General features: G+C 33.3%; 3 protein-coding genes across 9 annotated transcripts in view; 2 read left to right on the top strand and 1 right to left on the bottom strand.

The window, feature by feature from the left end:
- The first annotated feature begins 8 nt into the window (after nucleotides 1–8).
- On the top strand, nucleotides 9–5,016 carry Orc2 (origin recognition complex subunit 2). Of its 2 annotated transcripts, none has more exons than XM_012379782.2 (10): nucleotides 9–212; nucleotides 2,175–2,533; nucleotides 2,626–2,697; nucleotides 2,766–2,990; nucleotides 3,076–3,362; nucleotides 3,471–3,685; nucleotides 3,763–3,895; nucleotides 4,024–4,264; nucleotides 4,334–4,564; nucleotides 4,649–5,016. In XM_012379782.2, exons 2-10 carry the CDS (start codon nucleotides 2,440–2,442, stop codon nucleotides 4,846–4,848), a joined length of 1,698 nt encoding a protein of 565 aa, XP_012235205.1. In that variant the 5' UTR covers nucleotides 9–212; nucleotides 2,175–2,439; the 3' UTR covers nucleotides 4,849–5,016. The 2 variants fall into 2 exon arrangements, with proteins under 2 accessions (XP_012235205.1, XP_012235206.1); XM_012379783.2 differs by lacking the exon at nucleotides 9–212 and adding an exon at nucleotides 1,935–2,063.
- Nucleotides 445–1,839, bottom strand: LOC105679647 (uncharacterized). 2 transcript variants are annotated; one of them, XM_012379800.2, is made up of 5 exons: nucleotides 1,704–1,839; nucleotides 1,167–1,483; nucleotides 977–1,090; nucleotides 746–902; nucleotides 445–666 (listed from the first exon to the last, which is right to left on the bottom strand). In XM_012379800.2, the coding sequence occupies exons 2-5, from the start codon at nucleotides 1,428–1,430 to the stop codon at nucleotides 464–466; spliced, it is 738 nt and encodes a 245-aa protein (XP_012235223.1). In that variant the 5' UTR covers nucleotides 1,431–1,483; nucleotides 1,704–1,839; the 3' UTR covers nucleotides 445–463. The 2 variants fall into 2 exon arrangements, with proteins under 2 accessions (XP_012235223.1, XP_012235222.1); XM_012379799.2 differs by having other exon boundaries at nucleotides 1,167–1,822.
- A 159-nt stretch (nucleotides 5,017–5,175) lies between the features above and the next one.
- rdx (BTB/POZ and MATH domain-containing protein rdx) overlaps nucleotides 5,176–12,657 on the top strand; it is a 67,581-nt gene continuing 60,099 nt past the window's right edge. For 2 of the 5 annotated variants that reach the window (XM_067361212.1, XM_067361210.1), the window contains exons 1-2: nucleotides 5,177–5,792; nucleotides 6,327–6,384. The gene's annotated coding sequence lies outside the window, so the exon portion shown is untranslated. Of the gene's footprint in view, nucleotides 5,793–5,821; nucleotides 5,958–6,326; nucleotides 6,385–12,657 lie in introns of those variants that run through there. The other 3 variants (XM_067361214.1, XM_067361211.1, XM_067361213.1) reach the window with 2 other exon arrangements.

Raw genomic sequence — 12,657 nt, 5'->3', positions numbered from 1 at the left:
GTAAACGATAAATAAAAACTATTCACAATTAAATTAGAGTTATGTTCATACTCACTGTTATTCTCACATACTGTTATTTGTTATCTTATCTTTTAATTGCAACGATGGAATCTTTGTTCGCACTTTTTATTTGCTAGATATCCGGAAAAAGCGTTATCGGCACAATCACGCTTGCACGCAATTTTCTAATGCAATTTGTCATTAAAAAATAGGTAAGTATAGCCTAAAAATCCATACTTTCACAATTTTCTAATGTATACATGGCAGTATTTTATTCTAACGCATATTTCTGTTAAACAATTAACATGTACTCCTAAATAAAAATGTTTTCAATATTTATATAAAGTCATAGTCATTATAAAAAGATAAAAATTCTGAGAAAAAATACAAAATTTGATAGAAAATTTTTATACCAAATTTTCCATTTTTTACACTTATTCAAAATCTGTTTAATCTAAATTCATTATATCCCTGATTTACAATTCTTAAACGAACTACGTTTCTTCGATTTCCTTTTACGTTCGCGAACAACACCAAGTAAAGGATGTCTTGTTTTTAAATTATCAGGGAATTGCATGCCCGACTTTTCTACAGGCATTGGTTTCATTTCCGGTGTTCCAGATAGTTTCTTCCTCATTGTTAAAGAACCAGTTGGCTTGATATTTACTACATAGAAAATATAGAAATTAATACATATAAAAAAAATACATTCTATTCTGATTGCTTAATAGATGGAGAAAGTTACCAGTCTTGTATTCGGAAGTCTTCGTTTTAGTATTAAGAACACATGTAATATGGTGATCCATTTTATGAGCAACTATACAATATCGTTCGTTTTTTATTCTAAATTTTGATTTGTCCTCTAAAGTTATTACTTGACCACAAAGTTCTTGGGAGTCTATCTATATAAAACAAAATTATATTTTTAATACTTTAAAACACTAGAAAAAGTTATAATGTCATGCTATTGACTTACTGATCTAGGTAAATCCATAATCCATATGTCTTCATTGTCCGATATATCCTCTAGATTAAATGTAGATGATATATTTTCCACATTTAATGCTTCTTTTAGAACTAATTCTTCCAACTAAAAAATACATAAAACATATAGTTTTTATTGGATTACTTATTAATATCAAAAATATAATTTGTAAATTTCTTACAGTATGTGGTCTTAATGGGATTGAAGTCGATGATTCTTGAGATATCATATTACTTAATTCTTCTTCATTACTATTTATTTGTATGTCTCCATTATTTGTAGAATCATCATTTGGTCGTTTGTCAGATTTTTTTAAAATACTCTTGCGTGCTTTAACTATAGGACTATTAGTCGCACTGGGTGGTTGTGTTTTGGTATTTATTGTAATAGATTTGCGTTTATGACTTTGAGATGGAGTGTCAACAACATCTTCCATTAACACCATAGACTTATTTAATTGTGTATTTAATTTCGTCACTGAATCTTCATTACCGGAATCTGTCATATTTGTTAAAATAAACTTAAATTGTGACTAATGAAATATTTTTTTTAGCACATATACGTTTTTAAATTTTTTTTATAATGTATTTAACCAATTTAATGTCGTCAACCATGTGACATTTAGTTGGTTTTTCACACTAGTTTATATGTTGTCCTTGTTTGGGTCCTTCTGACCTTATATTTTCTTACACGTAACTGCTAAATGTTTATAATATACCTTTGATAGATTATAGGTTATGATTCTGTTAATTTTCTTTCACGTGGACATATCTGTTTCAAGTGATATAATTAAATTTTATGTGACATTGTAACACTAAAACCATTCCTTTATATACTTATTAAATTAATCAATTAATTATAAAAACGATATAATGAGCTTTGACGATTCTTTTATATATATATATATATATATAATGGTAAAGCCTGCATCAGGCAACTTGTTGCAGCAATTCGCAAGCAATCTAGTAAATTAGAAATGCAGTATGCTGCATTTTTAGTAGTTTACTAGATTTGAGCTGCAAGGTGTGTCTTCAGTGAAAAGTTACACGTGAATTCGACGAATAGAATACTCAAATTCGTGAGTTTTCACTTTTCACATTTCCGCACTAAGGAAAAATTACATCGATGTTCTGGTATACAAGCTCTATGTAATTACATAAAAATTAAGGCAACATTAATTATTTTTTAGGTATTTTTTAGGCATGTGGCACAAACTTAATTGCACAGAAACGGAACGCACTCTGGATGTACCTTTAGCACATCTCTTTTCGCATGCTGTGTGCAGGAGCCATGAGGTAGTTAAATGGCGCCAAGTAATGGAATCGTGACAAATGGAAAGAAACAATAGGGAAACTTTTAGTATCACGTCTATTTTTTCAAGTTAAATATAATATATAGAGAAAGGAGAGAATTTTAATTGTATCTAAAAGAAATTGTATCAGCACATTTGAGATATGTCTTCTGTCAAAAATCTAAGAAGATCTGCTCGAATAAAAACTTCTGTGAAATATGTCGAAGACAGCGATGAAGAAATACGCCAGAATTCTCGTAAGAGTTTATTAATAAAGAGTATTAATAAAAATTTGATTATTTATTGTATTGTTGCACATGCCATAGATTATACAACTTATATCTTGCAGCACCTAATTTATTAAAAGCTGAAATAGAGAAGCAGATTGAAGATATAGAAGAAGATTTACAGAAACCACTTGGTAATTAACAAAAATTTTTATAAATTTATTACTTTATTTTTATCTAACATTATATCTTGTTATTTTAGAATTGTTTTCTGATAAAGATGTGAGTGGAAGTAAGCTCTATGGATTTCAAACACCAGTGAAAAAGAATAGTATGATACTCAAAGCCAATCAATGTCGTATGTCAAATACTGAGACTCCAAAAAGTTTGAAAACACTTCCAAATCTAAAAGTTGTTCTTGAAGATATTTTGCTAAGTCCAAAAAGTAAAAATTTGGAAGCTGATAACAAAGATATTGATAGGAAAGGTATTACATATTTTATTAGAGAAAGATTTTGTTATAAATTATAAAAGAATACACTTATACATTATTAATTATTTCTATTTATTAGTATCCCGAAAACGATGTTTGCCTAATGTAAATTCAAGTGGTGATGAAAGTGTATCAGAGGGAAGTGAATATATGCCTATAGATAATGAAGTTAGTTCAGAAACTGATCAGGTATCTGATGATAGTGAAGACATTAGTGAAAATGCAAGTTCTGATTCAAGTGAGGAAGAAAATGTTATAAGGAAAATAGGGAAAAATGTGGCACAGAAATCTCTGCCAAAACATGAAATACAAAATACACCAAAAAAGACTAGAAGAGGACGTAAGACTATTGTATATAAAGATTATGTAAGTTGTGATTAATAAGACTATATAATTATATATATGTAGCATGTGAGATGTAAATAATTATTTTTTACATTATATTCTATTAATTATATTTTCTAACATTTAAAGCATATAAAGGCTGATGAATACTTCGAATCTCAATCAGAAAAACCAGTCACATCTGACCATACATTAGGAAGACTGCGAAATGCTCGTCTTACTGAAAAAACATTAGAGGAATTGTTAACAAACCAAAATCATATTTCTATGACACATAAAAAACGTATTTGTTCGTTAACGGAAAATTATAGATCGTTTTTTTCCATGTGGCAATTCATAATGGAGTAAGTATTATAAGCAGTATGATTATTAAAAATATTGTGTAATGATACCTTCTCTAAAATATGATATTCAATTGCAGAGAAGGTTACAGTCTTCTTCTTCATGGTTTAGGCTCAAAAAGGAATTTAATTAATGATTTCCATAGTGAAATTATAGCTGATCATCCAACATTGATCATAAATGGATTCTTTCCTAGTTTATCAATAAAAGATGTAAGTAGAATATATATCATTGCAGTTGTTAATTGAAACAGTATATAAAAGTAATTATAAATATTCTACAAATAATTTTACACATCAAAGCTAATTTTTAATTTTTGTAATTATAAATATTCTTTCAGATACTCAATACCATAATTGTAGATTTTTTGGATGCAGATTGTCCAACAAATCCTAACGACTGTCTAGAGATTATTGAAAAGATTTTAAGAGATAATCCAGATGATCGACTCTATTTAATAATTCACAATATAGATGGTATAATACTGCGCTCTAACAAAGCTCAAAATATTCTTGCTAGCCTGGCAACTATTCCAAATATTCATGTGATAGCATCTGTAGATCACATCAATGCACCACTTCGTAAGTCATATTTATCCTTGTATTAAAATTGATTTATCACTAGTTAGTATCATTAATTTATTATTTTAGTATGGGACGATATAAAACGTGCCAAGTTCAATTTCTATTGGTGGGATGTGACAACGTTTTTACCATATCAAGCTGAAACTGCCTATGAAAGTTCTTTAATGGTTCAACAAAGCGGTGCACTTGCTTTATCTTCTCTCCAAAGTGTTTTTCTTTCTCTTACTTCAAATACTCGAGCAATTTATTTAATTCTTGTGAAGTATCAATTGAACAACAGCAGTAATAATTTCACAGGTAATTATTGTTTGATATACTATTTTATTATAACATAACTAGTTCTTAAAAAATATATATAAATTAATTATATATTAATTATAGGAATGTCATTCAAGGATTTATATCGAGCAGCACGCGAACAGTTCCTGGTCAGTTCCGATTTAGCATTAAGAGCACAATTAATCGAATTTGTAGACCACAAATTAGTACGAACTAAACGCACCATTGATGGCGCTGAGCACCTCATAATACCTCTTGATAAGAATCTTCTTAAACAGTTTATGGAACAACATGGATCATAATGCATTTGGTAAACTTGATAAAATTAAGAAAATATACAAAATTTTATAAAATAAAAAAGATTAATTAATAGTGTAATATTAATAGTGTAATTATTAATAATATATAATTATTAAACTATTAATTTCTTTTTTATTATTGCTACTAATTAAATTGACATACTTATTGTAGATTGATGAATCTTTTTTTTATTTTTTTAAATGCTCAATATACAATATTACATACTCTGAAACGTTATATAGTTACAAATATCCTACAATTGCAGCACTGCAATCATACCAATGTTGGTATCAGTTGGTGTCGTTTTCAGCTGCACTTCCTGTACTTTCGATTCTCATTCTTCTCTTTTTCCCTTGAATGCTTTATGTATGACTATTTCGTTTGATGAGTGCAAAAAGTGACACAATGCAATTGAAAAGAACACATCTATTGAAAAGGTGCATTCGGCGCATTCATCACGGAGTGTCGTAAATGTGCAAAGTTAGCGCGGGTTAAATGAAGACGCCACTTATGTTCGTTGCGTGACGTTATATCTTATATAAAACAATTTAAAGTGCGCGAAACTGTGATACGATATAGACACGTAATGATTTATAGGACGCTGCTTCTATACATAACATTGTCGTCATCTTCGAGATGACAAACTCATCAGGAAATGTCAAAATGAAATCGAATGGTTGTGTTAGGTTAGTTTAACCGTCTGATGTGAAGCTGCTCGATTTACTCTATCGATTGCGACTTCAATAATCGCAATCGGCATCAACGGTCATTTCGTTGTCAGTTATTTTGTCTGACTTTTGTGTTCGTGGTTGTGCCATAAATCCATGTGTGATATCGTGAAATTTACGTACATATTTTGATAAATATTGTGCAGCTGCCGGCCGACGCCTGTCAATCGACAACATTGTAAACATATCTCTCATCTGACCGTTTTGACCTTACACTGGTAAGTCGTACGCGCGCGCGCGCGCAACCTTGACTTTCGGATTGAGTTGTATCATGTAGAGAGAAAGAGAAAGAGAGAGAAATGCCGTCATGAAGAAGTAGCGGCGAGCACGTTTTCCTATAAACAGTACAATGTTACTTGCAATATATTTACCAACACTGCAACGTAAGGGCATATTTCTTCCAAATACTTTTTCATACTGCTGACGAACAATCTTATTCGATTCTGAATGTTTTATTACATAGGATTACATAGAAGCAAAAAAATAGCCACTTTTTAAAGACATTTTTTAGACATTTTTCTAAATGTTTTAAGTAATTTTATTGCTACAAAGCTACTATAAAATAAAAATGTTAAATTATAATTAATTTAAGAAAAAGAAATTGTTAGATTAATAGTAAAGTACAGTGGTTATGATAGTTTTTCTTTGTCACTTTGGTGTGTTTATATCAAATTTGCATACAGATAAAAGTTTTGATACAAAATATATATTAATTACATATTTGAAGTAATAGAAATGTATATTTATTACAGGATTTACTGGAATGTTTCTATGTTAACCCGTTGTTACATTGTTACGTTGCGTATATAGGTGAGTGATTAAATTATTTTACTTTTACTTTACGAAAGAAAGGAATAACACTGTGGAACATAAATTATTTAATTGCTTTCAATATAGAGTACTGTATTGTATAAATTTTATTTGTTGTGTCACATTTAGCCAGATTTTTGCTGAAAATTGTTAGTATTTTGATTGGCATTATCTTATAATGGCAATTTTTATTGTTACACGCTGTATTTGAAAAAATACTGTGCACAGCTATGTATAATTAATAGAATGCAATGTAAATATTTGAGCAATATCTTTTTATGTACTTATTTTTCTTTTTTGACATTTAATTTTTAATACCTGACCAAGTAAAGCATTATCACATTATTAATTTTATATTGTTTTGTTATAAAGAACACGAAATGAATTTTAGACGTGTTCTATTTTAAAATCTTGCAAGATTTATTTATGTTGTACAGTGCAATATGACTATCTTTATCGTTACTGTTGTTAGCCTAGAATGTGATTGATTGAAAAACATCTTAAACATCTGGGCTTTTATATATAAATTAAAGCTATGATTCTTTTATTGCAAGAGATACTTTTAGTTTTATACATTAAACAATATTTTATAATATTGTATGTAGTAACTTGCAATACTCTCGTGTGATACTTTTTCACGGCGAGAAACTTAGTTTCTGCACCAGCAGATGGCGGAACGTTGAATATTTTAATGTGTAATCTAATAATGCTTGCATTATAATTGCAATATAAATTTTAAAGAGAATGCATCCATTATGTTTTTAAAAAATGCACTATTTCTAATTAGATATATCATGAATTTTTACATAAACTTAACTGTTTTTATAGATTATATAAACTTAAATTAGACTTGTTTATTTGCAATTATTCACTTACATACATTGAAATGTTAAAAACTGATATTCCTGATAAGAGTATCGAATATTTTAGAAAAAAACAGTCGGTTTTCGCTTTGTCGCGTATTGTTCTCACGCTAATAAAGTAAGAAAGTGGTTTCGTCTATTTTTAAGCATAAGAAGAATTATACTCGCTTTCGTTGGTGAAAGTTGTCAAATTGTCCTAGTTACGCGGTATATAAATCGTGACATAGATAAATTTACCATCGTTTAGATGGTGGGAATTATCAGATTTTCTTCAAATTTTATTAAAATTTCTTCACGGCGGAAGTAACTCGTTCGTCATCCAATAGTTATGAATTCAACTCTCGTGGGCGTTGAGAAACTCTATGAATCATACGTTTAAGATCTCTCCCTTCGTAAATGTCGTTGCTCCTAAAAAAATTATTAATATTTAACAGGCTGGAGAAAAAGTTGTAAACGTTTGAAAATCTTACTACAAAAATTCAATTTTGAAGTTTAAAATTATTTCTTACATTTAATGTGACATTTTCACAGGTTTGTGGATGTACAAAATTTATAATTTGTACCTCGTATAGTTTGCCTTAATTAATTTATTAATTCTTTTCAAAAAGTACAATATCGACAATTTTTTTTTCAAAATCAACGATATTTGATTAATAACAATTTCGGTCTCGCGAAAGTCTGAAAACCGAAAAAATTTACTTTCATATATCGATCGCGTATCTTTCTCTAACTGCGTTAACGCCGCGCGACTGTTTCGCCGATTTCACTTTTGCCAAGACAAACTAATTTCTCCCAGCTACGATTCCTCGAGAAAACCGTCGTTCAACACGGTCCTTCGTGTAGGTTTGATGCAAGAATGAACGAACGAACGACCGGAGGGAGAGATTTGCTTTCGCCTCGAACAACTCGAATTCGACGTTGGAGGACGTCGCTCGTTCGTGTTTGGTTATGAAACGTCCTGTACGAGGCAATACTTTCACTATCGCGGCCAAGTTTCATAATTATTAATATCGAGGCCGCACGTAGGTCGAAGAGGAGATTCTGTTGCGAGACAGAGAAAAGGGTTTGGCTCATCTTTCACCGTCTCTGCGAATAATATTCAGGAATGACCCTAATCTTATTTTATACAGAATGCCTCGATGATGCCTTTATGTGATGACATTCTTTCATAAATAATCAGATATAATCAGAATTAACTTTCTCCTAACGAAAATTTAATGAAAGAACTAATTACTCAGCTATTTAAACTTTTTTTGATAAACGATTCTCGTATACTAAGGTTAAATAATGAAGTATTCTTTCATGGTTATTATTTTTACAAGAATTGAAGACTTCCATCTTACAATTAGAGATATTTAATGTCTACATTATAAACTGCAATATGGAACGTTGCATTTCCTACAAAAACTTCATTAATTTATTTTAAATTCACTAAAGAATTCCGTTACTTGAAAAATGGGGCTAGTTACGCGACGCTCTGTATACGCATATACACGCGTCGAACTTTCGTCCTAGTTGCGTTGTGATTTTGTTACACGTCGCGTTGCGTGATCGAGAAATCATTTTCCCAGCGTGATCACCGTGTCGATCACCGGTTAGCAATTCCCTCGTCAAAGCTCGTCGACGTCGTCGTCTCGTTTCTCCCTCTCCTTCTCCCCCTTTCTCCTCTTTCTCTCCACCGCTGCACATGATGCACGTGCGAAGTAACGTTCGTATAACTAGTTTTGCTCGTATCTAATATCCGCCGTGTGGCGTCATTGGTGGCTCTATTAACGAGCGAGGAGCTAGGTCGACGCCGACGTCGCCGTGCGCGCGCTTTATCCGGACCTCTCTCCCTCGCTCGCAGCCCAAATAGTTTTAACTCCAGCGCGCTCGTCTTCTACAGCGATAAATATTTCAACGGTCGCTACAAATGGATGGCGGAGGGACTATAGGTATTAAATAAATTCAACTAAATAACAGTCGGTAAATAACAGACGCATCGTATAAAAGTCGATCAACAGTTCTTAGAACAGAAATATGTAGCGAATACAGAAAATGAGAATCAAGTATCTGCTATCGTGACGGAAAACACGTTCAATTTTAAAATTGCAAAATTCGAAATAATCAAGGTTTTATTATTATTCATCGCTTTTATTATGTTAGATAAAAATAATAACACATTCAGATAAGATTTGATTATCGGAATAGCTCACTTTTCGAAATCTGATAATTTACTGCATAAAGGCGTTTCTGTAGTAATGTGTACGTGATTTTGATGATTGCGCCTCGGGCATGAATGCACGATAATTTTCCGCGCGCGACGATGATTTGATTCCGCGTTTAACGCGACAAATAGCATTGGCGTTCGATTAATCAATCGCGATAGAATGAATTCTCGGGGAGAGGGATGCACGCTAGCCGTCCCAGACGAAGGAAGGAAGGAAGGAGCCCGTCCGAGGTCGAGTCGGGGTTGCTGTACATGTACGAGTATTGCGCAAGAGCATTCACCCCGCTCAATACTCAGCGACGGCACACAGAGATACAGGAACCCTGAAAATGTACAGGGTACACACGCGAGAGAGGGGGAGAGGAAGAGAGGGAGAGAGAGAGAGAGGAAAGACGGGCAGAAGCTTTGGGGACCCTGGGATCGAGAGAGTGCGAGAGAGAATGGAGCAGGAAGCGGAAACTGGCTCTAGCCAACCATCCCGAAATGGGTTACTTCGCGTTTATGTACGCGTGTGTATGTGCGCGCGCGCGCGCGCGCATATACTTTGTATGCTATCAAACCCCGCCTTTGACAGCACACCAGCAAACCGCTCGTATTTCCTATTCTGCACCAAGTGCGATACCGCACGGGTATACCGGGTGTCCTGGCTGCTCGTGAACATTCGAGGAATCTTGCAGAAATTTGTGAAAATGTTTTCCTGGCCAAGTTATTCTACTATTATTGAATACAAGAATTCCGAAAATTCTCATAACATTCTATTCTATTCTATTCTCTATTCTATTTTATTATTAACAATCATAAAAACTATTAAAACTAATAAATTTTTACATTACATTTATTTCGACGAATTGGTTTTGCTGAAGTGTGTCTTTGTAGCTGTCGCGAAAATGTATTTTTAAAGCTGTCATAGCGGGGAAGTCCAGATTATTTCGACTTTATTTTACTTAGCAGCTTACGATAAATATGGGCTGATAGCATTTGGTGAAATTGATCGAATTACAAGATTCTGTGATTAATCGATTAAAATTTTTAGGGAATACGGTAAAGTAAGATTTGAGAGCGAGATAAATAAAACGCTAAGTTGTTGAATAATGTCAAGTGGATTTCTGCAGTAAAACTTTTATTTGAAAGTTGAGAATCGAAATTTTGATTTCCATTTTGCAAAAAAATTCTGAAGAAAGAAAAAGCGCGCACCTCTGCGTGACATCTCTGTGGAAACGACACTCTGTATAGGAAATTTACACAGGTTTGTTGGTGAAAAGCTCGCGTGGAAATTCCGAAGGACGGGCCTTTGTAGTGCGCGAATATTTCAGAGACATGATACAACTTTGATCGCGGCATGCGCATGAGTATCCTGATATTTATCATAAGCCGCTAAGTAAAAATAATCTGAACTTTTCGGCTACGACAGCTATAAATATGCATTTCCGCGATAATTACTAAGAGACACACTACGGCAAAGCCGAAATTTAATAGTTGTAATAATTATTAATAATAAAATAGAATAGAATTTTAATAGAATAAAATTTTATAAGAATTTTATATAATTACGACTATGCGATTTTATCGAAGTAACAAATCGAGAGTTATTAATTTCCAAAGTTATTTAGCAACTCCGAATCGCGTTACGTTAGTTTACGCAAATTCTAAACAGCCCACGTTCTATGGCCGCGTTGCGCAAATGTTACGTTATTCGAACTATATTTTAACGCGAGATCGAATTTGCTGAGCGTAAATTCTTTTTTTTCGCACAATTCCACGCGGTTGCAATCGATTTTCCGACATAGTAGTTTTGACGTAGTAGCAATGCTGATGTCCTTGATTCCGTCAACCGTTGCCTTCGCCCTGTCAGTCTCGTGCCAATTTCCACCGACCTCTGCTTAATCGATTATCGCTTTAGTGCGGTTCGCGGATAGATCTCGCTCGGCCGCCAGAATGATTAAATTCGCTCGGGTAGACCGTGCGATTCTACCTTATCCACAAATATAGTAAAATATTTCCATCGGGAAAATTCAGAGTTTAAAATATCCAATCCATTTGTATGTTATATCATATTTTAGAACTTGTTTATAATTTTCATAAATCTAATATGAGGAAATTTTCAAATATACATAAGTATAGTATTTAATTTATCTTTAATCTGTTTAAAACAATTTTGAGCTTAGCGTCAATCCGTCACGCTGGAATTAATCTTTTAGAGGACCAAATTCAATGACGAATTATTTTAGATAATTTTTTGTTTATTACCGAGAAAGGTCTCCGCGTTATTCGATCCACCATCATGTTGGCAAACCGTCGGCATCTGTTCGCGACCGGAATCTGCGAAAGCGAATTCGCCGTCGCGGTGATGGTACCCTTTAGCGATCGCCGGAGACGATATGCGTTTGCCTCGCGTCGCGAGGGAAAGTGAGCGCAAACTCTCTCGTCGTCTTCATCTTCGTTGTCGAAGTCAGCCGCAATCGTGGCGTCGCGGTCTGAAAAAAGGTTTAACTGACTTTCTAGTGTCGGATTAATTTGCATTTTAACGATCGCCCAAAATTTTCGGCGTTTATCACACCGCGAAACATCATATCGCGCTTGCCGAAACTTGTATCATGTAATGCCCGATAATTCGCGCAGAGTTTACGAACGGGAAACATCTCTGCGAGAAACATGAAGCTCCAGAATCGTTTCTTTATTATTTAAATCGTATGAGAACAAAAATGAATTTATTATTGACATTGCCTTGATTTTAGAGAAATTTGTTTTTTTAAATATTCCCAATTTTGGAAGAAAATATCTTTTTTGCGATGCAGAGAAACTAAATTTATATAATAATCGAGGAATTTTATGAGTGAGATGTGCGGATAATATGAAATTTATTAAGATATGAAGTGATGTTACGGCAACGCGATTTATATTTGCGCAAAAGAAGGTTTCTCTTTAAACAAAGTCGGATAATCGAGCGCGACTCTTCGTATTTGGGTTATCATACACGGTGCCGAGGCTTTCTAGCTTTCTATGCTTATGCCAAGGATGTCCACATTACGAAGGATCCCCCACGCACATTTAGCTGCGCGTATTAGTCAGGCCATTATGCGAGACGCGCGACACGCCGAGTCCTCCACCTCTTTCGTCTGTCTTGGCCGTTTAACCCTTTTCGCGTTGATTATATTTTACGATCTCTCGTTCTCCGTAAGCTGTTGTTATGCGCGCGTACTC

Source organism: Linepithema humile, chromosome 1, assembly GCF_040581485.1.
Source record: "Linepithema humile isolate Giens D197 chromosome 1, Lhum_UNIL_v1.0, whole genome shotgun sequence".
In the NCBI taxonomy this organism is placed as follows: domain Eukaryota; kingdom Metazoa; phylum Arthropoda; class Insecta; order Hymenoptera; family Formicidae; genus Linepithema; species Linepithema humile.
This window is presented reverse-complemented; position numbering and strand designations above follow the sequence as displayed.

Excerpts from the sequence above, each read along its gene's own strand:
- Orc2 (XM_012379782.2), top strand. The coding sequence starts at position 2,440 with ATGTCTTCTGTCAAAAATCTAAGAAGATCTGCTCGAATAAAAACTTCT. Across the intron at positions 2,534-2,625 it reads AGAAATACGCCAGAATTCTC|CACCTAATTTATTAAAAGCT; the intron begins GTAAGAGTTTAT and ends TATATCTTGCAG. Across the intron at positions 2,991-3,075 it reads CAAAGATATTGATAGGAAAG|TATCCCGAAAACGATGTTTG; the intron begins GTATTACATATT and ends TCTATTTATTAG.
- LOC105679647 (XM_012379799.2), bottom strand. The coding sequence starts at position 1,490 with ATGACAGATTCCGGTAATGAAGATTCAGTGACGAAATTAAATACACAA. Across the intron at positions 1,091-1,166 it reads TCCCATTAAGACCACATACT|TTGGAAGAATTAGTTCTAAA; the intron begins GTAAGAAATTTA and ends TGTATTTTTTAG. Across the intron at positions 903-976 it reads TTATGGATTTACCTAGATCA|ATAGACTCCCAAGAACTTTG; the intron begins GTAAGTCAATAG and ends TGTTTTATATAG.